This window comes from Nycticebus coucang, chromosome 18 (genome assembly GCF_027406575.1).
Source record: "Nycticebus coucang isolate mNycCou1 chromosome 18, mNycCou1.pri, whole genome shotgun sequence".
NCBI lineage: Eukaryota > Metazoa > Chordata > Mammalia > Primates > Lorisidae > Nycticebus > Nycticebus coucang.
In genome coordinates, this window is record NC_069797.1 from 25051452 (window position 1) to 25075710 (window position 24259).

The 24259-nt window shown below is 45.6% G+C and overlaps 2 protein-coding genes across 9 annotated transcripts; both read left to right on the top strand.

Annotated features, from left to right (window-relative positions):
- The first annotated feature begins 313 nt into the window (after positions 1 to 313).
- Positions 314 to 12455, top strand: XAF1 (XIAP associated factor 1). Of its 8 annotated transcripts, XM_053570209.1 has the most exons (8): positions 331 to 472; positions 1954 to 2122; positions 2550 to 2675; positions 3041 to 3236; positions 4717 to 4802; positions 9742 to 10086; positions 11879 to 11949; positions 12299 to 12344. In XM_053570209.1, the coding sequence occupies exons 1-7, from the start codon at positions 405 to 407 to the stop codon at positions 11918 to 11920; spliced, it is 1032 nt and encodes a 343-aa protein (XP_053426184.1). In that variant the 5' UTR covers positions 331 to 404; the 3' UTR covers positions 11921 to 11949; positions 12299 to 12344. The 8 variants fall into 8 exon arrangements, 7 of the variants coding, with proteins under 7 accessions (XP_053426185.1, XP_053426186.1, XP_053426184.1 ...); XR_008375634.1 differs by lacking the exon at positions 12299 to 12344 and having other exon boundaries at positions 9742 to 10485; positions 11879 to 11941; XM_053570207.1 differs by lacking the exon at positions 11879 to 11949 and having other exon boundaries at positions 12299 to 12455.
- Positions 12456 to 13144: 689 nt separating this feature from the next.
- FBXO39 (F-box protein 39) lies at positions 13145 to 20098 on the top strand. Its single transcript, XM_053570206.1, has 4 exons — positions 13145 to 13202; positions 16528 to 17634; positions 19055 to 19231; positions 19753 to 20098. The coding sequence occupies exons 2-4, from the start codon at positions 16609 to 16611 to the stop codon at positions 19879 to 19881; spliced, it is 1332 nt and encodes a 443-aa protein (XP_053426181.1). The 5' UTR covers positions 13145 to 13202; positions 16528 to 16608; the 3' UTR covers positions 19882 to 20098.
- Positions 20099 to 24259: the final 4161 nt, after the last annotated feature.

A 24259-nucleotide genomic window follows, 5' to 3' on the forward strand; every position in this document is an offset into this window, starting at 1 on the left:
GGTGGGAACAAGGATGGGCTTTTGTGCTGACCAGAATGAACAGGCATGGCAGTCAAAAAGAAATCTTGCTTTATCTGTAATAGTGTATATTTGTTTTTTAAAAAAAAAAGCATTTTCATGTATTAGTTATGTAATTATAAGTTATCTTGGAAAATCAAAAGAAAATAGCCATTGCTGTTGCTTTGAGAGCCCTCAGGTTCTGGGAAGTTGTGAGGGACAGGGTGACAGCACAGGCTGAGGGAGATGGCAGGGCCTGGCAGTGCTACAGAGGGGCTGCCTAGGAGTGTCCAACGGGGGAAGCTTGCAGCAATTTTTAGCTGAGAAATCTGAAAATCTCCTCCCTCCTGGAAGCTGTGGGCCAGCCCACTGAAATACTTTCAGTTTTGTTTTCTTGCCTTACGGAAATGAAACTCAACAGAAAGACTGCAGGAGACCAGGAGATGGAAGACACCCTCCAGGTGTGCCCAAACTGGTAGGAAGGCGCTTTCTCCCGAGTGGCCAGTCTTAGAGGGGTGGACAGGGTAAGGCTGTTTCTGAAGGGAAGAGAGAATGGTTCACACAGCTGGTGGCCTAGGGTTCATGGTCAGCATTACCTTCACTTCCCTGCACTCCCTTGCCCCTCCCCCCACCCAGCCCCGCCAAATTTTAGACTTTCTGGGCAGTCTTGAAGACAAATAGCCCAGTTGTCCCTACTGGGCTACTCATACATGTCAGATCTTGGGTTCTAACTTGGGGTTCTGACAAGAAAGGGGCCCACAAAAATTCTCCAGGACTGTCCCCACCCCCATCTGGACAGGGAGCTGTGGAACAGAGCAAGGGCCTGTGACACTACCTGAGGAGACCTGGCCTGGTGAAGAGCCTCCCTCTCAAAGCCCCTACCTGTCACAGTAGCAAGGAGGGGCCCTCCCCAGAGAACTCTGCACCACCCAGACTCTTCTTGCTCCCGTGTCCCTCACCAGCCTAAGAAGAAGGGCAGAGGAAGGAAAAGGGCAGGCCGGCAGAGGGCAAAGAACAGAGGGAGGGAGGGAGAAGCCACCATCCACCTGACGGGGGCAGACGCAAAGATCCTGCTCAGACCAAGGATAGTAAGGCTTTGACTGTCCCTGTCTGGCCATGTCTCATGGGCCAGGGACTTGGGCATTTGACTCTCCTAAAGGTCCATTGAGCTTTTTACTGCTGTAGCCCTGAGTGGCCTCTGTGCTGAGCTTCCACTAGCAAGAGCTAATGGGAATGAAAGGGCAAATTTCTTGGTGAAGAGGATTGTTCCCCTGCTCAGGAAGTGGGAGGCTCGGAAGCCTTGGTTCACTAGGATCTCCAAGAAGAGATTTAGGGCCTCTCTGTGGGTTCACACAGGTAAACCTGGGGGCAGGGGAGAAGTGGGTGGCCCCTTGCCCTTGGAGGAAGAGATTCTAGAAGTTGGCATTGCCCTTGCAGGAAGTGTGGGCAGGATGGAGCTGCATTACTAACCAGTTCTAGGCCAAGCAGGGGTATCAGACAACAAGAAAAAAGATTTGAAAGAATCTCATACTTGTTATTTCATTTTTTAAATGGTTTGACCGAGGTATATTTGGCATAGAATAAACTGCACCATTTTAAAGTTTGTGATTTTGACATCTGTTGAACAATTGAAACCAGCCATATGATCAAGATAATGAAGCTATCCACCACCCCCAAAAGTTTCTGTGTGTTTTTTGGAATCCCTCCCTCCTGCTCCTTCCCACTCATCCCCAGGCAGTGTACAACCTTTGCCAAGACTCTTTATACTGACTGCACGAGGTTGCATTATTCTGATTTTGGATCAGCACAGGGAGGGCACATGGGGCGGGTGGCGTCACTGTCATCCCATTTTCAATGCTTAAGGCCTCTGACAACCTAGCCCTGGGTGTAAAAGGTGGCTCCATGTTTTCTACCATAAAAAACAAATCTATTTCTCTTCTCCCATCCATCCTGCAGCAAAAAAAATGTGGCCTCTTTCCACTTCGCCCTCCATGAGGCTCACTGCCTGCGGTTCCTCGTCTTCTGCCCGGAGTGTGAGGAGGCCATCCCAAGGGCAAAGATGGAAGAGCATCGCAAGGCCTGCCACCAGCAGGAGGTGGCAGGAGGGATAAGGTTTGGGAGTCAGGTGAGGGTCTGGTCCTCCCCGCAGTGACTCATGAGGCTGCCATGGGGAAGTCACTTAGCCCTGCACAGCCTGGTCATTCTCATACTCAACCGAGTCACCTCCCTCCCCAGTTTTTCTATCTCCGATACTTTCCCTATGAGCTTATGGGTCTGGTCAAGGCAAGAGGTCCCTGTTTCTGAAAAGGTTGGATGTTCTTTGGGGATTTGTGAAGAAAAGAAGTGGAAAGGAGGGTTCTAGGAGGCAGTCAGTTTGTGCTGACTTTTTTGTCAAATTTTTCATGACCATCCCTCCTGGGTCCCTTCTGTCTTTGTGGACATCCTCAAACTTGGCATCCATTTCGACCCCAGCTGGTCTGGAGAACATTTCCAGTGCTGGGATGGGTACCAGAGGGGGACCTAGGCAGCCACACCTGGTCCCTATCCTCTAGGACTTCACAGACGCAGACATGGGACAAAGTGAGCCAAGATGGATGAGGATCCCATATGACCCCCAGATATTTGGGCGTGATATGCATCAGCAGAGCGTGCAGAAGCCCTCAATGGAATTTCACGAGGTGAACATCACATATTTTCTCCTTTACAGCCAAGCTAGCCAAGCTGGGTGGGGGAAGAGGGACAGGGGAGGAGGGATTTCCACCTGCCCACTCTCTTCTCACCCCAGTAGGCTGGGAGAGTGGTAGACAACTAGCCCACCACAGGGACACAGGTCCTCCTGTCCCCCAGATGCTGGTTGGAAGGGCTTTTTCGCTTGGCCACGAGTCCAAAAGAGCCCAGATTCCCTGATGGCAGTCCCCTGCTCTGGCCCTTCCCTTCTACTTTCTCCTACTGGCTTCAGTTCCCCACGGAGATGGGTGCTTGTTCCTGATCTGTCTGCAGTCAAAGAAGCTGGTGATCATATCCATCTTGCTGCCTCCCCCAGGCCAAGGAATGCCAGGAGCACTCCTCTAAGTGTAAGTTCTGCAAACTGGCCATGCAGCTCAGCAAGCTGGAGGTCCACGAGTTCCAGTGTGGCAATCGAACAGAGCTCTGCCCCAACTGTGGCCAGTTCATCACACTCCAAGTGCTGGCCCAGCACAAAGATGTCTGTTGGCATGAACAGGCCCAGCTCAAGAAAGGTGAGCACACAGGCTGGGGCAGAAGAGGGATGCTTCAGGGACCACAGCCTCTCCTGGATGGGGTGCAAGGAATGGAAACTCTCAGCAGGACGGATGACAAGGTTATGTGTCAGGAAGGCCTCAATTCACCTGGCTGATCTAGTTCTAAGTCATTCATTAAAGTGGCCTGCTTGTGTGTCTGCTGTGGTCTTCAAATGACTGGTACAGTAAGACCAAGAGGCTGGGGATAGAGCCTGGCAGCTGCACAGATGAGAAGGCCATGGGCAGACTAGAAAAGGGGAGGCTTTCTTTGAGCTCTTCCAGCATAAGCCCAGCCTGGCAGACCTACCTGCATCCTTCTACAGATGAAAAACTGACTCACAGAATGACACAGGGGCTCCCTATAGGCAGAAATAAGAAAGGACACCCAAGTTTCCAAATCAAAATCTTTTCCCACCATCAGGAAGAGACAGCAAGGGAGCTAGCTGTGGTTCCTAACCTTTAGCCCATATATGTGTTGGCTCCGTGGTACCATTACCTGTTCTCTTGGCCCATTTATCTCTTTACGAGACTGTATTTACTGAGGACACAGCCATCAATGTGACAAATCTTTTATTTGACTTCACTGGTTGTTTTGGTAATGCGGTAACATGGGAGAGAGCCTAAAACCCCTTGGATGGTAACTCTCTCTTGGTAAACAATGTCCTCAAGGTCAAAGTAGCCAGTGAAAAACTGGGAAGTATGAGATTCTGTTTTTTTTTTTTTTTTGTAGAGACAGAGTCTCACTGTACCGCCCTCGGGTAGAGTGCCATGACGTCACACGGCTCACAGCAACCTCTAACTCTTGGGCTTACTCGATTCTCTTGCCTCAGCCTCCCAAGCAGCTGGGACTACAGGCGCCCACCACAATGCCCAGCTATTTTTTTGTTGCAGTTTGGCCAGGGCTGGGTTTGAATCCGCCACCCTCAGCATATGGGGCTGGTGCCCTACTCACTGAGCCACAGGTGCTGCCCAGAAGTATGAGATTCTTAAACACTTCCTTCTTTCTAGCATACCTGGGCTTCAACACAACCAATTCATTCTTCAACAACTTTGTCAACATAACATAGCACAATGTCAAAACCATCAACAAAGATGTATACAAGCAACACCTGGTCTAACCACAGACCTTGGCAACTGGTGGAATGAAAGGGAAATCAGATTGGCTAGAATGGGCATCTGTGGTTATAGCCCCCTACATCTTCTTAGAAACCAGGCCTGTTTTTAGAATGTGTCTCTCCATCAGGGTCGCTGCAGCCCAGAGTGCACATCTGTGGCCATGAAAGACATGATGTAGGCAACTCAGCCAAAGGTTGTCTGTGTGGTCAAGGATGCTGGCAGTGCAGGACATTCAAGGGCAGGCAGGCCTGGGGGCAGTTCATGCTCATGAGCAGCTATGGGAGAGGGGAGCTAGCCACTGTCAAGGACAATCATTTGTAGTGGTCTTTTTATGCTTATTCAGGGGAAAGAATTTCAGCTTCTGAAAGGGAAATCTACTATCACTGTTGCAACCAAACGATTCCAGAAAATAATCATTCCCACCATATGGTAAGTAGCAATTAGTAATTTTCTAATGGTGTCAATAGCTGGACCACATTTCAAACATGTAATAAGAAAGGCAGATGCTGGGCCCAATGTTAACATAGCACGGATATTAGAGGTTCCCATATTTATTTTTTGCTTTGCTCAAAAAGGGATTTTAGTGACTTGCATTAGACTAATTTAGCATAATTGATCTTCATTTGTACCCACCCTGTCAAGTGGCCTCCCTGACAACCCCGATCACCTTGGACCATCTACAACCTTCAAGATCTGAACATAGTGCCTGTCTTTCCATCTTCTTCTCCAGGCTGTGAGTTCCCTGGCAAAACTGAACAACTTGTTCCATCTTTCTGATACAGGGCTTGCCACAAAAAGGGGACTCTGTAGAGATACAGTGATGTGATGGATTGATCAATTTTGCTTGAGAACATTCACAGACTCTTCCCTCCATAGAATGCATTGTTGTGCCAATGCACTCATTTGCGAGCCCTCTGGGAAACTTACCAAGGCTTCTCTCCAAGGAACTCATCTCCGTTTCCTTGTGCAGAGAGCTATTTACCTTCTTAACTGTTTGATTCCTAGAACTAAAGAATATCAAACTAAAAAAGCAGGGCGCTGGCCCCATATACCGAAGGTGGCGGGTTCAAACCCAGCCCCTGCCAAACTGCAACCAAAAAAAAAAAAGAATATCAAACTAAAGAGATTGTAGCAATGATCCAGCTCTTTGTGGTTTTTTTTTTTTATTATTACTGTGGCAAGATACATGTGAGATAAAATTTATCATTACTAGAGTGACATTTAGTACATTCACAACATTGAGCAATTTAGGCCCAGAACATTTTCATCATTCCAAAATGAAATCCCATGCACATGAGTAGCCACTATGTCACGAACCAGTGCAGGAAAAGGAGCAAACCAGAGTGGAATTTGTGGGGAATGAGGAAAATACAGCACAAGAGAAGACATAGAAGCAAAGGATAGGACCAGGAAGTCTGACTGAGCTGAAGGCTAGCCAGCACCAAAGCACAAAATCAGCTTTATTTTATAGTATCTCTACAGGGTTGTCCAGGGGGAAGTAACAGACAAAATGGGGGTATAGTTTTGGTCTTACAGTACAATAGGAAAATGTAATGACTTTAACTAAGGCAAATCATCTTGTTAATGGTTTTTACTCAACTTCATTAACATATGGCGAGAAGCAAGAAGGGAAAGATAATGATGATCCCAGTATAGTTAACAAAACAAAGGAAAAACTATGTGACTTAGTGGTTAGTACTTAACTTTGTTAGCATATGACAAGGAGAAAGAACAAAGAGATGTTAAGGATCTTGGCATAGTTAACTAGACAAAGAAAGGGCTAGTGACTTTTGGCAAAGGGAGCATGAAGAAAGGGATATGGCTGTTTTAAGAACAGAGGAGAAGCAGTTGGGGGTTCATTCTCTGAATGTTCCCCAGGCTGTGAGGGCCCCGCCTGTCTTACAGCCCACTCTCTACATCTCCTCCTTTCCTTTGACTTATGAATGGATTGCCTTTAATTGAAGGAATCTTTTGGCTCTGACTCTGTAGAAGACTGGGAAGATATAATAAAAACAATATTAAAGTTTTTAATATAATGTTATTATAAAATGCTCAAAATTTTTTAAAAGATTAAAAGACTATAATTTATTAAAAATAGCTTTAGCAAGTTGAACCATAAACATTCAGATGAGTTTGAATTTTTGATGGGTTTGCTTTATAAAGGTTACTATTATTATGAGTAGTGTCATGGTGTAAATACTTATTAAGTTTAATTAAAGTTTGCATGCCTGATTTGTTATATCATGGCTGAGTAACATAAAAAAAGATGGCTGTTTAATTACAGTAATAGTATTGAATGGATTAATATGGTTAACATAATTAGATAAATTATAATTAAAACAATTTGAAGAGAGTCTATGTTCAATTTTAGTTATAGAAATATTTCTGCCAGAGCAGAAGGAGACACAGATTGGAAACGGGGGTGTCCCTGTTCACAGGGATTGGGGTCTAAACTGTTTTTAATTAGTTCCCAAAGAGGAAAGGCATCAGTGGGAAATTGAGAGAGACCATGGGTAGTATAATGAGAATGTAATTTTTTTCCTACTTTATTCCAAGTTGCTGCATTGACTATGCCCTCCTCAGGAAACCGAGGACAAGTTTCTTGAACAAATTGGAGAAAGCATTCTAATTGATTAATATGAACTTGACAGCCCCTAGTTTTTAGCATAGATTTGAGTATTTGAGTAAAGAGTTCTCGCTCTTTAGAGCCTGACTGCCCATAATTTGTTACTCCTGATGATAACTACCCCCATACACACAAAAATTACTTACCAACTGCACAGTTTCACTTCTTCATCCTCAGGGGGCTTTCCTCACTTGCGTGTACCTACCATTCCATACTCTGGTCCCTGTTTGGGCGCCACCCGTTGCAAACCAGAGTGGGAAGGGGAGCGAACCAGAGTGGTATTGGTGGGGAATGAGGAAAATATAGTATGAAAGAAGACATGGAAACAAAGGATGGGACCAGGAGGACTGACTGAGCTGATGGATAAAGCCAGCACCAAAGCACAAAATCAGCTTTATTTTATAGTATCTCTACAGGGTTGTCCAGGGGAAAGTCACATAGACAAAATGAAGAAGAAGCATAAACAAAAGACATAGTTTTGGCCTTACAGTACAATAGGAAAATATAAATGACTTTAACTAAGGCAAATCATCTTGTTAATGGTTTTTACTCAACTTCGTTAACATATGACAAGAAGCAAGAAGGGAAAGATCACGATGATCCCAGTATAGTTAACAAAACAAAAACTATGTAACTTAGTAGTTACTACTTAACTTTGTTAGCATATGACAAAGAGAAAAAACAGAGAGATTTTAAAGATCTCTGCATAGTTAACTAGACAAAAGTCTACATGACTTTTACCAAAGAAAGCATAAAGAAAAAAATAATATGGCTGTTTTAGGAACAAAGAAGAAACAGAGGTTCGTTCTCTGAATGTTCCTTAGGCTGTGAAAGCCCTGCCAGTCTTACAGCCCGGTCTCTACACCACTACCCAATCCTCCCTCTTCCTAGCCCTGGAAACCACTCATTTGCTTTCTATCCCTATGGCTTTTCCTCTTCTGCACATTTCATATAAATGGGATCATAGAGTAAGTGGCCTTTTGTACCTGGCTTCTTTCACTTAGCATGATGTTTCCAAGGTTCACTCACATCGAGGCACTTTATTCTCTTTATGGCCTTTATGGTCAAACCACATTTTGGTTTTTGATCAACCTGTTGATAAAGGGATTGTTTTCTCCACACAGCTTCTTGCTGTCTTGAATGTAGTCTGTGTTTCAGCAGCATGAGTGACACCTGGCAGCCATTCAGAATGCAGAGTCCCAGGCCCTCCTGCTGGATGCCCAATAAGAATTTGCTTTTTATCTGTAATGTGTCTATGAGTAGATTTATTTGTATTCATTCTGCTCAGAACAACATGCTCATGTAGTTGTTTTTTTTTTTTTTTTTCTCCTGCTCAGGATTCATCCTTTCTGAATACAAAGATTTATGTCATTAATCAGTTCTCGAAATTTGGATCTGTTATAGCTTTGAATCCCCAGCATTCCCCAACTGTCTCATGTTCTCCCAACTTTTGCTCTGGAATATAATGGGTATATATCAGGCCTTCTCACTCCAGTTTTGTATCTCCTTAACCTTTCACATTTTCTCTCTTTACTTTTCTGTGTTCTGAGTAATTTCCTCAAATCTATTGTTTTTAACCTATCTAGTGAGGTTCATTTTAGCTGCATTTTTCATTTCTAGAAGTTCAACTTATATTTCTTTCAAATATGCCTATTATTTTTTCATGGGAGTTTATTCTCTCCTTTAACCACCTTTAATTAACTTACTTTATAGTTCCTATATTATAGTTCTGCTATCTGAACTTCTTGAAGGCTGCAGATTATGTCTGTAACTCTAACCCAAGGTGGATTGTTTCCTTGTGTTTTTAGTTTTGGAATGTGAATTTCTATTTGCTGAAAAAATCCCCTATGACCTGTTTTGAGGCTATGTAACCTCCAGAGGAATTTTGTAGTACATTTTTTCTGCCAAATATCTCTATGTTTATATTAATTCTTTTGCTTGGGGGTTTCCTAAACTGTGAGGCTAATGTAAATGTACACCCCAAACACAAGAATGGTATGGACTTGTGGTTTTAATTTTTGACTGCGGCCCCAAGTGAAAAAGGTTCCATGTCACTTGCCTGTTCTAATTAGCTGGTTCTTTTCTCTCAGCCATTGTAATTTAGCCTTAAAGTTCCCAGCTTTATGCAGGAAAAGTGGAGTCTTACTTCCAATTTCCCACCTCTGTGTATGGGCCATTTCTCTCATCCAAGCCCCTAGTCACAAGATTGACCCCACAGCTCCCATAACCAAAGTATTAGCTCATGTGCTTAAATAGCATCTTAGCCCATTTGTGTTGCTATAACAGAATGCCACCAACAGGATAATTATAAAGAATAGACATTTATTTCTTACAGTTCTAGAAGCTGAGAAGTCCAAGCATGTTGCCAGCATGTTGTCTGATAAGGGCCTTCCTGATAATATTTTAGCTTGGCAGAAGGGCAAGCTTTTATAATGGCCTTAATTCCACTAACAAGAGTCCTCATGGCCTAATCACCTCCTAAAGGCCCTACCTCTCATACTATCGCATTGGCAACACCTGAATTTTGGAGGGAACACATTCAAACCATAGCAACCAATTTCAGGCCTTCATTCCTGGAATGAAAAGTGTTCTTTCTTTCCTGCAAAGTCAGCTAGAAACCTAAATGGAATGTTTGTCATATTTTATCCAGAATCTCTAAGTGTTTATAGTGGGAGGTTTTGGTGTTACCTAGTCTACTGTATTCTCCAACCATTAAAGCTGAAGTCATTTTTTTATTTGCAGGAAAATTCCATTTTTCCAAACTCAGAGTTTGAGAAACATTTTCCAGTTGGAGAGCTCACAATTCCTCCTCCATCTCTCCCAAGTCAGGCCGCTAAAAATCAAACCTCCACAGCAGAGGAAGTTGTCCGTCCAAAGATAAAAAATATAAACGGATTTCCTCTTCTTTCTGGAAGTTCATCAAAGCAAGCATCAAGTGGCAAAAACAAAACTGGGGGTCTGCCTCCAAAGTCTGAGTTCAAGACCAGGACCACCTCCTCTGTAGAAGATGAGACAGACTATGACATTCTGAGGAGATGCTCTCAGTGTGGTATTCTACTTCCCCTGCCCACCCTCAATCAACATCAGGTACCCGGCCTCTCTTCTGTCCTGTCTGTCCTGTGAACCACTTGAACAGTGGCAGAGAAATTTAGTACCTGCAGGATATTTGCAAATGTCCCCTCTTCTCTGTGTGCCCAAATGCACTCCCTCTTAGTACTTAGCACCGAGTTATCTGTATTACCTCCCAGAGATAGGGTTACCTTTGAAGATAGATAGAACTAGATGTCTCATCTCTGAATCTCCACCTTCTAACCCAGGGATTGACACACAGCAAGTGCTTCAAAACCGTTGAGTAAATGAATGAAGCAGGGGGTACCCAGTCTGTGTCTCTCTTTCTCTCTCTCTCTCTCTCTCTCTGTTTCTCTCTCTCTCTGTAGATATGGCACCTGGGCCCAGAGATCAGAAGTGTCTTGGTCAAGATCCCAGGTTAGTCGGTGGCTTGCCTCCAGTAGGCCAAGTTTTACATCAAACAGCTCAGGGTTTTTTGCCATCTCCCTGAATATCCTGGTTTTTACATCCTAGATTATTTTCTAGTAATAATAAAAAATAGCATTAGAGGTAGTTAAACCATTGTGTGCCAGTTACAATGCAAAGCTCTTTACAAATGGTTAATCTTCGTTGCAAACCACAGGCACGGATTTTATCTCCACTTAACTGCACAGAAGGAATAGCTTCCCAAGAGCTATATAATTAAACAAGAGCAGGCTCTAGCCTGGAATCCATGTGTGTATTGCTGCGAAGTTTATGATGTTGACCTCCAGACTGGATCCCTAACTTAAAAAAAAAAAAAAAAAATTAACTGTATGATATTTTCCAAAATACAAAAGTACTAGGATTTTGTTGTAACTAGTAGACATAATACCACAAAAGGAAGTACAAAGGCAAAGCTAACCATGCCCTGTTTCCTTTTTATGAGATACCAATTTCCACAGCCTTGGGGACATCTTTTTTTTTTTTTGGGGGGGGGACATCTTTTTAAAACTTTGTCTTTGTGACCTCAAAGCTGAATGAGTATATACAGGGTTTGAATCATTTCTTCCCCCACATATTATCTGCCTATACTCTGCCATTTACCTATTCCATGTAATATACCGATATGATGCACACTCCTTTTCTCTAACTTCTTTATGCATTTGTATATTCCCATAAGCAGACAGTTTTACAAAAATGGGCTAATTTCATATTTGCTGAGGGTGCCATTAGTGCCATTTTCCCTTGCCTCCCACAATTTGGTATTTTTCCTTCCACACTTTTCTCCATCCCTTATATAACAGGGTTGCCAGATTTAGCAAATAAATACAGGACATCCACCCAAATTTGGATTTTAGGGAAACAAAGAACTTTTTCTTTTTAGTGTAAGTATGTCCCATGCAATGATTCTCTGTTTCACTGAAATCAAAATTTAATTGGAAATGCTACTTTTGAGCAACTTTATTATATAACCACATACAAACACAAGCATTTAGAATCCTATTCTACACAGTGCTTTATATCTTAATGTTATGATTCAGCAACATCCCCAGAAATCCCTCCAAGTCAAACAATGTGGGCTCTTTCTTTTAATAGCTGCATAAAAGTCCATGGTGTGGGGTTGTGGGTGTCCCCTGTACCGGGATGGTGACAGCTCCTCTATTAAGGCAGTCCCAAGCCTCCCATTCCCCTCCTGGCTCAGTGGGCGCTATGACTTTCCTAAGCCATCATCACGCCCTGTGGGCACCTGTGGCTCAGGCAACAGTGGACAACAATATCCAGAGACATCCCAGAAACTAGTACTTTCCACTTTAAACATAACAAACTTTTAAAATATCCATTTATTTAGGAGAAATGCTGGCGGTTAGCTTCATCAAAGGAAAACAAGTGAGGAATTCCAACTTGGTTTTGGAAAAAAAGGTACTACCAATTTAAATCTCATTTTTCTTGAAATCTCATTTTTCAAAACCAATAAAGAAAAAAAACAACAACAAAACCCTCTCATCTTTCTAGCTGAACAAAAACTGCGCAGTTAATACTGAAAACGCAGTGGTGAATGTGGAACCCAGCCTGTCTGTATATGGCTCCTTCTTGCTTCGTTTTTCCTCACCAGTATCCTGCCTAACGTTTGCTCCTGTGATGGTTCCATCTCATTTTTAACACTGGCTCTCCTGCTGACTTTCTGTGGTGGTCTTGTGTGAAGGTTTTATTTTTTTGCGATTTAAAAGGAAAGGTTTGACCTATTTTCCTTTTTTTTTTTTTTGAACAGAGATATTGGTTTGTCCAACGGCTGCAGATAAAACTAAGAAAGAAAAAAACAAAACAAAACAGACGCCAGTTCTTCTCCCTGAGATTTCTCATCGAGCCTCTGTGCCCAGACACCTAACAGATCCCAGCTTTGTCCCTGAAAAGTAAAAAACACCTTCCTGAAAGTTTCTTGTCTACTTTTATTTGTATTCCATTCTGGTTTTTCAGGGTAAGGGATGACAGCAGTACTCAGGAGAAGGGGAGCGACAGAACTGATGGGAAGAGGGAGGATAGAGGCGAGGCCCGGAGAAGCGCCAAGGGCGGCTTAGACAGCTCCAGGCAGGGAGGGCGGCTGGGGGAGCCCACAGAAGGAAATGGTACGCCTGGACTTTGGGGAGACCCGTTCAGGGTACTCGCCTCTGCCAGGGAAGGGAAATGCCAAGGAAGATGAAGGCGCCCGAGCCTCCTGAAACTGGAAAGGCGGGTCAGGTCCACTAAGGCTATCCTGCGGGAGCCTGGTCCGAGGAGAGGAAAGTGGAGCCCAGGGTCTGACCGCACTGCAGCGGCTCCCAAAGGAGAAGCCTAGCCGACCCCCCCAGGAAAGGCGGAGAATTGAGCGGGCCTGAGCCCCCAGTTCTGAGCAGAACCTGCTCCTTGAAGGCGAGGGGGCGGGGCAGGGCAGGGGCCATGCCCATCCTCACCGGGAGCGCGGATCGAACCTCCTGCCTTCCTGGACGGTCTGCACCGGGCCCTTGGCCTCCACGCGAGCGATCAGTGATCTGGCAACTCCGCAGAGTCCCGCACTCAGGTGGCTGCGCGTCACAAAGGCGGCCCGGTGCTCGGCGTCGTTCCTGGACGAGGGCCAGGCGCGGACCCTGGGCGCTCACGGAGTTGGCGTCCGAGCAGCGGCGGCGCGGGCGGAGCAGGCAGGCGCGCGCCGGGTCCCTGCAGCCCAGATCGGGCGCCTCCAGCGGGTAACGCGCGAGCGCCTGCCGCCGCTGCACCCGCGCGGGGTGGGGCGGGGCGGGCGCAGGCTGGGGGGTGGGGGGGACTCCCGCAGGGCCTTGGGGGGAGGGCTTCCCCATCTTCCTCCTCCCCCTGTCCCGGGTGGTAGGACACCCTTAGGTTTCCTTCCCTGGTTGGCAGCTGTGTGAGCTGGTGGACCAAGCCTAGGTTTGGGAGTCGTAGGCTGGGTTTGAATGTCACCTCCCTGTTTACTATATGCTCTCTCCAGGAAGCCTTATGAACCTTCCAACACCCCCATTTCCGCATTTGTAAAATGGGTGAGTTCACATCATCCTGACAGGCAGGGATGTTGCAGAACATCTTTGGCACCAACTAATAGCAGCCAACGCTTGCATATAGCACTGACCCTGTGCTGGGCACGGTCCTGCTGCTTTCAGTACATCTGCTCATTTAATCCTCCCAACACCAGGAGAAAGGTACGATTTCTTCCTCTATTTACAGACATGAGGACTGAGGCATAAAGAAACTAACTTGCCTAAGGCCACACAAGAGCAGCTAGGATCCAGCCCCCTAAGCTACCCTGCCCCACATGAGGGCTCCTGGCAATAACTTTTCTAGCCCACCAGACCTATTCTTCCAACCCCACTTACGAGCTTGCTACAGCTAACAGTTTAGTTTAGCTTTTCTGGAGCACCTTCTAGAAGCTTTGCTCAGAGCCAGTGCTGTGGCGGGTTCTTGCCTGGGGCGGTTTACGAGTCATTGAAGAGACATCCTTATTTCTTCACTCCTTAAATATTCAAATGCTTTCTCAAAAGCAGAAAGAGGATGTCACTGTCCTCAAGGGGTGTGTGAGTCCCTCTGGAGAGAAAGGCAAGGACACGAGAATTATATGAAGGGGCAGACCCTGACCATTGGAGTCCAAGAAAGGGGAGGGTTGAATATGGAGATGCTGGCTGGGAACCAACTGGGGCCCGTGTCTTGGGTCAGAGCAGGTCGCTGTGAAATCCCTTAGGGAAATCTGTCCAGAAGGAGATGGGAGGGCCTGCTGGAGACTGGAGCGAAACTGTTCAGTGGATGGTGAAGGGAAGAGAGGGGGTAGTAAGGCCGAAGGTCTGAAGAAGTCCCTAGAAGGCCCCCCAGTAGTTCACTGGGGTTCCACTGAGTGTTGGAGGAACAGTAGAGAGGATGGAGGGCAGGCAAGATACCCACTACAAATTCTACTCAGCTGATAGATAGATACCTGGGTGGAATGTACATAGAGCCACATGAATGAATCCTACAAACATTAAATACACGTTTGCAAGTTGACAAACACAACAAAGCACATCAAACACACTGGAATAGTTGCATATGGGAGGGATGGAATGGGACAGACAGAGGTTAAAGGGGAATAAATGAACAAGTCAAACCGGAGAGGGGTCTTGCACAGACAAATAATCTCTGTCCTGACTTAAGATACATGATTAACTTATCCCTCAGCACCTGAGGCCCAAAAAGTGGAGATGGGAAAAGTACAGGAGAAAGAGTTAAAATGCCTAAGTTCCAGGGCGGCGCTGTGGCTCAGTGAGTAGGGCGCTGGCCCCATATGCCGAGGGTAGCGGGTTCAAACCCAGCCCCAGCCAAACTGCAACAAAAAAATAGCTGGGCATTGTGGCGGGTGCCTGTAGTCCCAGCTGCTCGGGAGGCTGAGGCAGGAGAATCGCATAAGCCCAAGAGTTAGAGGTTGCTGTGAGCCGTGTGATGCCACGGCACTCTACCCGAGGGTGGTACAGTGAGACTCTGTCTCTACAAAAAAAATGCCTAAGTTCTAGTCTGGGCCCCATTATTAACTTGCTGTGTGACCACAGGCAAGTGCCTTCACCTCTCTGGGCTTTAGTGTCCATCTTCAAAGAAATCAATTCTCAGGTCTCTTTCTACCCCTGCAGTTTTATAAGACGTGATCAGTAATCTTAATTTCCTTAGTAAAGCAGCCAAAAAATTTATGGAATGGTAGGGCTTGAACCTTGAGGAATGGGACCCTGGGAAAAGCAAAGAAAACAGGGAGTTTGGGGGCAGGGGAAAATGAAAGCTAAAATCAGGAAAATTTCAGCATGGTGCGTGTATTAGGCAGGCCTTTGCCCAGCTCTCCCCTGGGACGCCCTAGCGTGGCTGGAGGTACCACCTGCAATCCAGTAGTGGGGTCAGAAACTTCAATCCTCCCCACTGCTACCTTCACCAGTTGCCAAATGATGTCCATTAAAGAACTCACAGATGCATCAGCATTCCCACCACAACACCTGGACTCTTGCACTGACCAGCCTTCCTCTGCTTCCCCAGAGTGTCCTTCCTATACCTCACAGCACTTCCAGGCACACGACCCTTGAATCTGTACGGCTCACCATGACCTCAACTGGGGTTCCCCACCCTTGTTCTGCTGCTCTCTGTACCTCCTGAATATTAACACAACCATCAGCCCTGTGGCTCAAAACATGCATTGCCTCTCATCCAGGGAAGGGGGCAGGCCATGTCAGAATTCTCAAATGTTGGGGAAGAGGACATTGGGAATCTATGGCCCCTAGGACACAGTCTTTACCACTTCGCTCAGAGCCCTCTGATCCAGCACCTCCTATGGCTCCCACTGGATCCAGTTTCTCCACTCCCTGCCTTACTTAAAAGTTAAACTCCAGATAATAAAACAATTTTTAGTTTCCTGAACATGAGCACACATACTCACACTTCTGTGGCTTTGCACAAATTGTTCCCTCTGTCCAGAATGCATCAGCCCATCCACCACCACCACTCGGTCAAACTAGTCTTCCTTGCAAATCCTGCCCACCCTTCAAAATCCGGCTTGCTCGGGAGGCTGAAGTAGGAGGATCACTTAAGCCCAGGTGTTCCAGGTTGTAGTGAACTATGATGACACCACTGCATTCTAGTCCAGGCAACAGAGCAAGACCCTGTCTCAAGACAAAAATCAAAATACCCAGCTTGGATGTCAGCTCCTCTGAGCAACCCTTTCTACTTCCTCCCTTCCCAGACAGAATGAATCACCCTCTATTTGCGCCACCTGTGCCATGAGTCGACCTGAACCTTTCCACTTTCCTCCCCGTGTTGTAATTGAATGCTGGTCGATGCCCCCAGATAGACTGTGAAATCCTTACAGGTGAGGACTGTATCATGAATTTATCATTGAGCCACCTGCACCAGGCACAGTGCCTGATACACATGGGACCACAGAGAAAGGTAGTCCAATTAAGTTTAATTTCTATTTGGCAGGTAATGGCTCTTCATTTTTACTTCCCACAGAAAGCAAGTGATTGCTTTTCTTCCCTCCTTTTTGGAAGCCCTGCCTACCACCCAATCTGCACTGTGCCGCTCAGGTCCTCGATGGATGAAGAAAGCGAGTTGATTCAGCCCCAAGACCAGAGCTGCTGGGCCACTCTGCCCGATGTGTGCCTGTGTCGTGTTTTCTGGTGGCTGGGAGACAGGGACAGGTCCAGGGCTGCACTGGTCTGCAGAAAATGGAACCAGATGATGTATTCGGCCGACCTGTGGCGATACAGGACCATCACCTTTAGCGGGAGGCCTTCCAGGGTCCATGCATCTGAATTTGAGTCAGCTCTCTGGTATGTTAAGAAGTTTGGTCGTTATCTGGAACACCTGGAGATCAAATTCCTGAATCCTTACAACGCTGTCTTGACCAAGAAGTTCCAGGTCACCATGCGGGGCCTCCTGTCATGCCTGGGCAGGAGTAACAACCGTCTGAAATCTCTTTCCATACAGCACCTGGAACTGGACCGCCTGGTGTGGAGAAACAGCATACGGAGCTCCTTCATCAAGAGCTTGAGCTTCTTCTTAAAGAAAATGGGCAAACACCTGGATTATCTCAACCTGAAAGGGGCCAGGATGACTGTGGAACAGGGCTGCCACGTTCTCAACTCCCTGAGCTACCTAAGGAATGAGAGTCTGGTCTCAGAGCTCAACATCGAGGATTATTTCAGCCACCACCTTGCTGTCTACAGCAGCCCCCAGTTCCATAAGACCATGGGCACCTTCCACAACCTGACAGCCCTGACCCTCAACTACAACTGTATCTCTGACGAGCTGCTGGAGAATTTGTGTGAGAACAACGCCAGCACCCTCTGGACCATAAACATCAAATGCCACATTCATGACCCTCACGGACAAGTCATCTGGGGCATGTCCTGGGCCAAGCTAGCCAGGCAGGCCACCAACCTGAAGGTGAACTTCTTCTTCGAGCGTGTGATGAAGTATGAGCGCTTGGGCCGGATCCTCCTGCAGGAGATCCCAGTCAGAAGCATCAGTCTGAGAAGCTGCTACTTCAGCGACCCCGACTGGTCAATGCGGCCCACTCTGATGGACCTCCTACCCACCTTCCGGCACACTCTGCAGGTGGGTGGAGAATGAGGGAAGGGGAGACCTGTAAGGCTTCCAAGGGAAGCCTGCTGCTCCCTGCTCTCAGGTGGGGACCCACAAATTGAGGTTCTAGATGTTACTAAACTAAGCATCCTCTCCTCCCCTTGAGACCACAGTAGATGACAACAACTGCTACTCACGCCCTACATTTGGGACACAAGGACTATTCTGGTTGGTTGTCATCTAAGGAAAGCCTCTATGTCTGCAGCTCAGAGTTGTGAAGCTGGAGTGAGCAGGTGCCTTGGCAGGTGAATAGTAGGGGGAAGCCCCTTCCCACCTTTCTACCAGGTCAGGGCAGCACACCAGAGTCTCGGTGCCTCCTGTGGTCAGCTCTCAGTAGGGGCCTGGTTACTGGGAAGATAGAATGGGGAAGACCAGAACAAACAAAAAGCCAAATTTGACTTAGGCAATTTGAGAGCTCAGAGGTTCTGAGATGTTCCCTAATCTACCAGCTTTCCCATCTATAAAGTCAGAATCACTTTGCCCCTCCTGAAGCTCCCACGGCAGTTGTAACAATTGATATCAACAGGTCTATACACCACTACAGACAAGGATGGGCTGCAAGGTGTAATACCTCATTTGATACCCACATAACCCTGAGGCAAGCAGGGCAGACATTAGCCTGATCTGTGCTACAGAAGAACTTGGCAGTTGAGTGCCTGGCTCACAATCGACCAGCCAGTCTCCTACAGGGCTGGGACCTACACCTTGGTCTCTAGACTCCAAGCATCCCACATCCAAATTCCAAGTTTTGAGCTGGCTGTCATACCTCCGTGGTTAGGGGACTGGCCTCACACAGCAGGGGCAGCGAGTTAGAGCCTTGCGTGAGCATGACAAACAAACAAAAAAGCTAGGCCTGGACATGACAAACAAGAGGGAAAAAAAAAAAAAAGGCTGGGTGTGGTGGCTCATGCCTATAATCCCAGCACTCTGGGAGGCTGAAACGGGTGAATTGCTTGAGCTCAGGAGTTCAAGACCAGCCTGAGCTAGAGTGAGACCTTGTCTCTAAAAAAAAAAAAAAAAAATAGCTGGGCATTGTGGCGGGCACCTGTAGCCCCAGCTACTTGGGAGGCTGAGACAAGAGGCTTACTTGAACCCAAGAGTTTGAGGTTGCTGTGAGCTATGATGCCACCGCACTTTACTCAGGGCAACAGAGTGAGAGACTCCATCTCAAAAAAAAAAAAAAGAAAGAAATTCCAAGTTTTGCAAACTTTCAAGATCACCATCATTCTCAGATGTCTTCCTCTGAGAACCATAGGTCCAGTGATCCTTATCTAAAAAGGTCCCCAAACCACCATGGCTTTCAGGTCTAAAACTGGGTTAGGGAAATGCAGTGAGATGACCCAGCCAGTCCCAGCATCTCTGCTCACACACATCTTCTTTGGTGCTTTTCCAGAAATTAACTTTTGAGTTCAACAACAACCATGAGTCCCTGGACGAGGAGCTGCACCTCCTCATCTTATCCTGCAGGAAATTGTTTTATTTCAAAATCTGGGCTTTCCTTGATGTTAAGTTCGTGGAGCGGATCCTGAAAAGTCAGGAAGAGGGGCAGTGTGCCCTGCGCACACTCAAGGTAAGAGGATTGATGCTGGCTCCACAGAGCAGGGACGTCCAGGAAGGTGCTTCGGGCCCGGTGTGAGGTCAGCATCTCTCCACTGGAAATTAGCAATTTCACAGAAGGGAATTGGGAGCTCTCTTCCTTAGCAATTAGATTTGGGCTTTTCCTGATTCTGCCAACAACTGTACGTGTAGGCCGGGCTCAGTCACTCACACCTGTAATCCTAATACCACCGGCCAAGGCAGGTGAGTTGCTTGAGCTCAGGAATTCAAGACCAGCCTGAGCAAGAGTGAGACCCTGTCTCTACTTAAAAAAAAAAAAAAAAAAAAAACCTGAGGCAAGAGGATCACTTGAGCTCAAGAGTTTGAGGTCTCTGTGAGCTATGATGCCACGGCCCTCTACCCAGGGCGACAAAGTGAGACTCTGTCCTAGAAAACAAAACTGTGAGTGTAGATCATTTGGATTATTGTTAAGTCCTGAATGACATAGTCACAATGTGTGTGTATGGGTGGGGGGGTGTTTCTCTGTTGGCACAGGTGAGAATTTATACAAACAGATATGAGACAAATGAAGAGGACAGGACCCTACGGGACATTTACAGAAAGTACAGAAAGCTGATCGATTCAGAGCTTAACTATTTTGTCATCGCTTATCCCATGATGTAATGAGCACTCTCTGGAGGAAGAAAGCTAGGAGCACTTTGAATTTGAAAACCTGTTCTTATAGAACTATACACTTGGAGCATCCCCACTCCCACCCCTTTTTCTTCTCTCTCTGTCCTCTTTTGCCAGTTCTGCACCAACATGAATGACTCAGCACAGGCTGGGATTGCTGGTGATGTGAAGGCCCCAGGTGACTTTAAAGTGCTATCTTTACCAACTATCCAGGGGTGATTTCTCTTTTTGTCATTTGGTTTTGCTTTTTGACACCTTCATTCAGCTACAGAACTAAAAACCCAAAAACACCCCCACAGTAGTTTCTTATGAAATGATCCTGACTCCTGCTGACCTGGGCACCTGAAAAGGTGTGTGTTAACTACCCACTGAGCACATAGAATCGCTTTTCTACTCAGTAACATTATCAGCTTAGAAATACTCTATATGCTGGCTGGCCAGCTGGCCTCCTGACCTTGACCTTGGTTGGGCCTGATCTCAGATGCATAGAATCCACCAGCCTGTCTGTGGGTGAAGCAGGAAGATCCTCACTTTTAGAAGTGTCCTGCTAAGAGAGGGAACTCCCTCCCCAAAAGGAACTCAGGATTTATGGGCCTTGTGGGCTCAGATCTCCTGTCTCTCTCCTTTTCTTGTGTCTACTTTATTTTTCCATCCAAGTAGCACTGCACCCAGCCTGCTGTGACCACTCAGTCCCCGGAAGTGGGGCTGAACCAAAAGTGGCCATTACTCCCATATTTACAAAGGATTATTCGGAATGTCAGGGGGAAATGTTCCTAATGCAATATTAGGTGAAAAAAAGGATACAAAGTGTATATTGAGTATGGTATCAATCATGGAAAATGCATATAGGTTATTTTTTTTTAAAGCACAGAAGTGCTTTAAAATGTTAACAGTTATCTCTGGATGATAGAGTTATGGGTGGTTTTTATTGTCCTTTTTAAGCTTTCCCATATTTTGCAACTTTTCTATGATGGCCATGTTATTTTTATAATTAGGAAAAAATTCTAGTGTGTTTTAAATAAGGAGTAATTATAAATTCCTGAGCCCGTGCCATAGCGTGTATTGCTTCTGGGTTGTTTGTTTTGTATATACAGTGGCATATAGTTCTTTTTTACCAACAGCTATGAATTAATAAAATCTCAGAATACTTTTAACAAGTGACTCATTTTAGATTTTGTGTGTCCTGGTTTTTGCATGCTGCATCCATGTTTTGTTTAGCTTCCTTGGTCCTTTGTTAAAATTCATACTTATCTAGTGTTTTTCAGTGTTCACATTCACTCTGTCATCCGAATCTCCCCACAATGCTGTTTAGAAGACATGCTTCCCATTTCACAAACGTTCAGAAAAGATCATCCTGGTGATGATCCTGAAGAGAAGGGATCCGCACCAGGAGGGAGTTTTCAGCTCCGATGGGAGAAGGCACCTTAAAGTGTCACAATGCTCTGAACCAGAAGGGCCCTGTGCAGTAATCTAGCGCTGTGTGGATTAAAGAGGAGGTGATTTGTGAGAAGTGAGAGGGAGCCTCAGCTGAAATCCAGACTGCCTGATGGATGGATTGGTACAATGGTTTCTCTGTAGTGCAGAGCAGATCCTTTCACTCCCAAACATGGAATCTGAGTATAGATGACTCTTTTATGAAAAACGCATTAACATAAATAACATTTTTATGGAAATATTCTCAAAGATGGAATACATTTTACAGTTTTGTGAATCTCTGTCACGTCGGGCTGAAGAGCAGACAGCTGAATTCTTATCCCTCCTTCTGCATTTGGTCTGCTGCAATGTTACACACCACAGAGACCCCAGAAAATGCCAGGAAGAGTGAGTGAAAAAGGCACATTACATCTGGGTATTACTGTTAAAAATAGTTGTGACCTCATGGATCCCTTGATAAAGGGATGGTAGGTACCCTCAGAGATTCCCCAACCACACAGAGAACTACTGCAAAGACATTCCAGTTGCCCCAAAGAACTGAGACAGGATCAAGACCAGGAGAATCCTAGTGAAAAATGCAGAGCAGGTCTCCAAACCCACCTACTTTTAAACAAACACCATTCATTTTTTAAATTAGCACATTCAGAGGCCCACTGGTAGATGGAGACAGCCAACAGACCTGTGACTCTCTACTCCCCTCAGAGTGACAGCTTCCTCATGCCTCTACCCCTTTTTCCTATAAGAGCGGGAGGGTAAAGGACTGATTCCCACAGCCTCCTCATGCTGAGAGTCTGAAAAGAGCACCCAGCTCTTTGCAGAAACACACAGGAGCACCCCAACATGTCCCTGTCCCATATTTATGAGCAGGAGACACATTCTGCCTCCCTGGGGCCTCCTCTCAGCTATTAGTTGGACCTAATGAAGCCCTAGGGACAAAGTGACTGAGGCCAAGCCTCCTGAATGCCCAATTTGCAACACACTCATATATTGCTATCTAATCTGCAAAGTGATGGTATTTAGAGGGGGAGCCTTTGGGAGGTGATTAGGTAATGAGGGTGGGGCCCTAGTGAATGGGATTGGTGGCCTTATAAAAGAGACCCTGGAGTGCTCTCTGGCCCTCTTTCTGCTAGGTAAGGATCCAGGGAGAAGTTTATAGTCGGCAACCTGGGTAGCACCCTAACCAGACCCAACCACACTGGCACCCTGATCTCAAACTTCCAGCTTCCAGAACTAGGAGAAATAAATTTCTGTCATTTATATGCCACCCAGTCTATATCTTGTTATAGCAAGAACCAAGATATAGTTTACAAGGATTAAGGCTATCACCAAACCAAGGTACAAACCACTACACACAGGCAAATGGACAATATAAACGCAGCATTTTGTTTTTGAAAAGACTCTCAGGGATAGACTGATGACTCTCTGGACTGGAAGAGTCCTAAGCCTGGGTTCTCCATCTCTTTAAGTCATTATTCGTGTGACTCTGAGTAAGTTCCTTATCTGCTGAGGTCTTAGTTTCTGCTCTCTGTAAAATGGGGGGAGCTGAGCAGCCCCATATCACCAAGAACTTTGAGACACAAATGTGCTGGGATGGAGTCTGCGATGCTGCTGAGCATAGATGTACATGACCATATTCCATGGCCCCGAACCTCGCCTTTGCAGCCAGGCTGCCTGGGTGAGTCCTGGCCTGCCACTGCTTGCTGTGTGCCCTTACTCAAGTATTTAACTTCCCCAAGTGTCAGCTACTCTGTAAATCGAGACATAAATTATTTAACACATGCACTACAGTACATAAGCCTGGCCTATGGGTATTCAATAAACATTGGCTTTTATTTAATGAAGGGACAGACTCAAAAAAGAAGTTGACTTGCCCAGAGTCACATAGCCAGTTTGTGACAGAATCAATTCTATACTTTCCAGAGTCAGAACTCAGGACTCTCTTCCAGCCAATAATAAAATGAGAAAAACACAATTCCTCTCACTTCCCCCAGACAGCTCATTCCAGACAGATAATTAAGGTGATCACTGGGTGAGTGTTCACTATGTGCTAGACATTAATTCACCTAGTTTCAAGGAATCCTTACACGGTTCTAGAAGGGAGAGACTACTGTTTCCCTCTTTTAGAGAAAAAGAAACTGAGGCTTTGCCATACAAATACCCTGGCCACACATTTAGGAAGCGAGCAGCAAAGAGCTGTGCTCTTAATTCAACATACTGTCCCCAGAGCATGAAGATTTGGGGTCAATGTTCTGCAAGTCCATCAAGCAAAAGAACAGGAGAGAAAACTTCTGTTTTACTATGTTTAGCTTAGAAATGTTTCTGTGTAAGATGAAACCCTTAAGAACCAAGTATTTTGAGTAAAATAGGTAGGAATAAAAAATCTTTATGATGCTTTAAGAATGAGGAATGTTACTATTTCAGAAAAACATCAACTATAACTTGAAAGAAACAATCTTTTATAAATACAAAATACCCTTTTTCTTTGATGGGTACTTACCCCTTTACAAACATATTACCCAAACAGCAATTCCACAGAGGGGACGCACAGAAATTTGTATTTGCAACTCAAAACTGCAGAATATTATTTCATAGTTCATTGGCTGAATAGCACACATGGAGAAAAATCATGCTGTGTAACTTCACTGGGTGGTGCTCAGAAAATTAATCTGATTCCTATTTCTCTGTATTTGCAAAAAAAAAAAATCACGGATTTTTAAAAAATGATCAAGACACACACACATATACAGTCTTAAATGCGCAAGTGGAATGTAAGTTCTGGAGAACATGAATTTTTGCTTTGTTTATTGTGAATTTCCAGGGCTAGAACTGTACCGGGCACAGAAAAGGCCCTTACCATTTGTTGAACAAATTAAAATAAGATCTTGTTCAGAGTGGATTCTGACTTTTTTTTTTTTCAGTAGGAAAGCATTTTGAA

Bases quoted from the DNA above. Each gene is read 5' to 3' on its own strand.
- XAF1 (XM_053570207.1), top strand. From the start codon at position 405: ATGAAACTCAACAGAAAGACTGCAGGAGACCAGGAGATGGAAGACACC. The intron at 2,123-2,549 runs GTGAGGGTCTGG...CCTATCCTCTAG, and splicing joins GGATAAGGTTTGGGAGTCAG to GACTTCACAGACGCAGACAT. The intron at 3,237-4,716 runs GTGAGCACACAG...ATGCTTATTCAG, and splicing joins ACAGGCCCAGCTCAAGAAAG to GGGAAAGAATTTCAGCTTCT.
- FBXO39 (XM_053570206.1), top strand. From the start codon at position 16,609: ATGGATGAAGAAAGCGAGTTGATTCAGCCCCAAGACCAGAGCTGCTGG. The intron at 17,635-19,054 runs GTGGGTGGAGAA...GTGCTTTTCCAG, and splicing joins CCTTCCGGCACACTCTGCAG to AAATTAACTTTTGAGTTCAA. The intron at 19,232-19,752 runs GTAAGAGGATTG...CTGTTGGCACAG, and splicing joins GTGCCCTGCGCACACTCAAG to GTGAGAATTTATACAAACAG.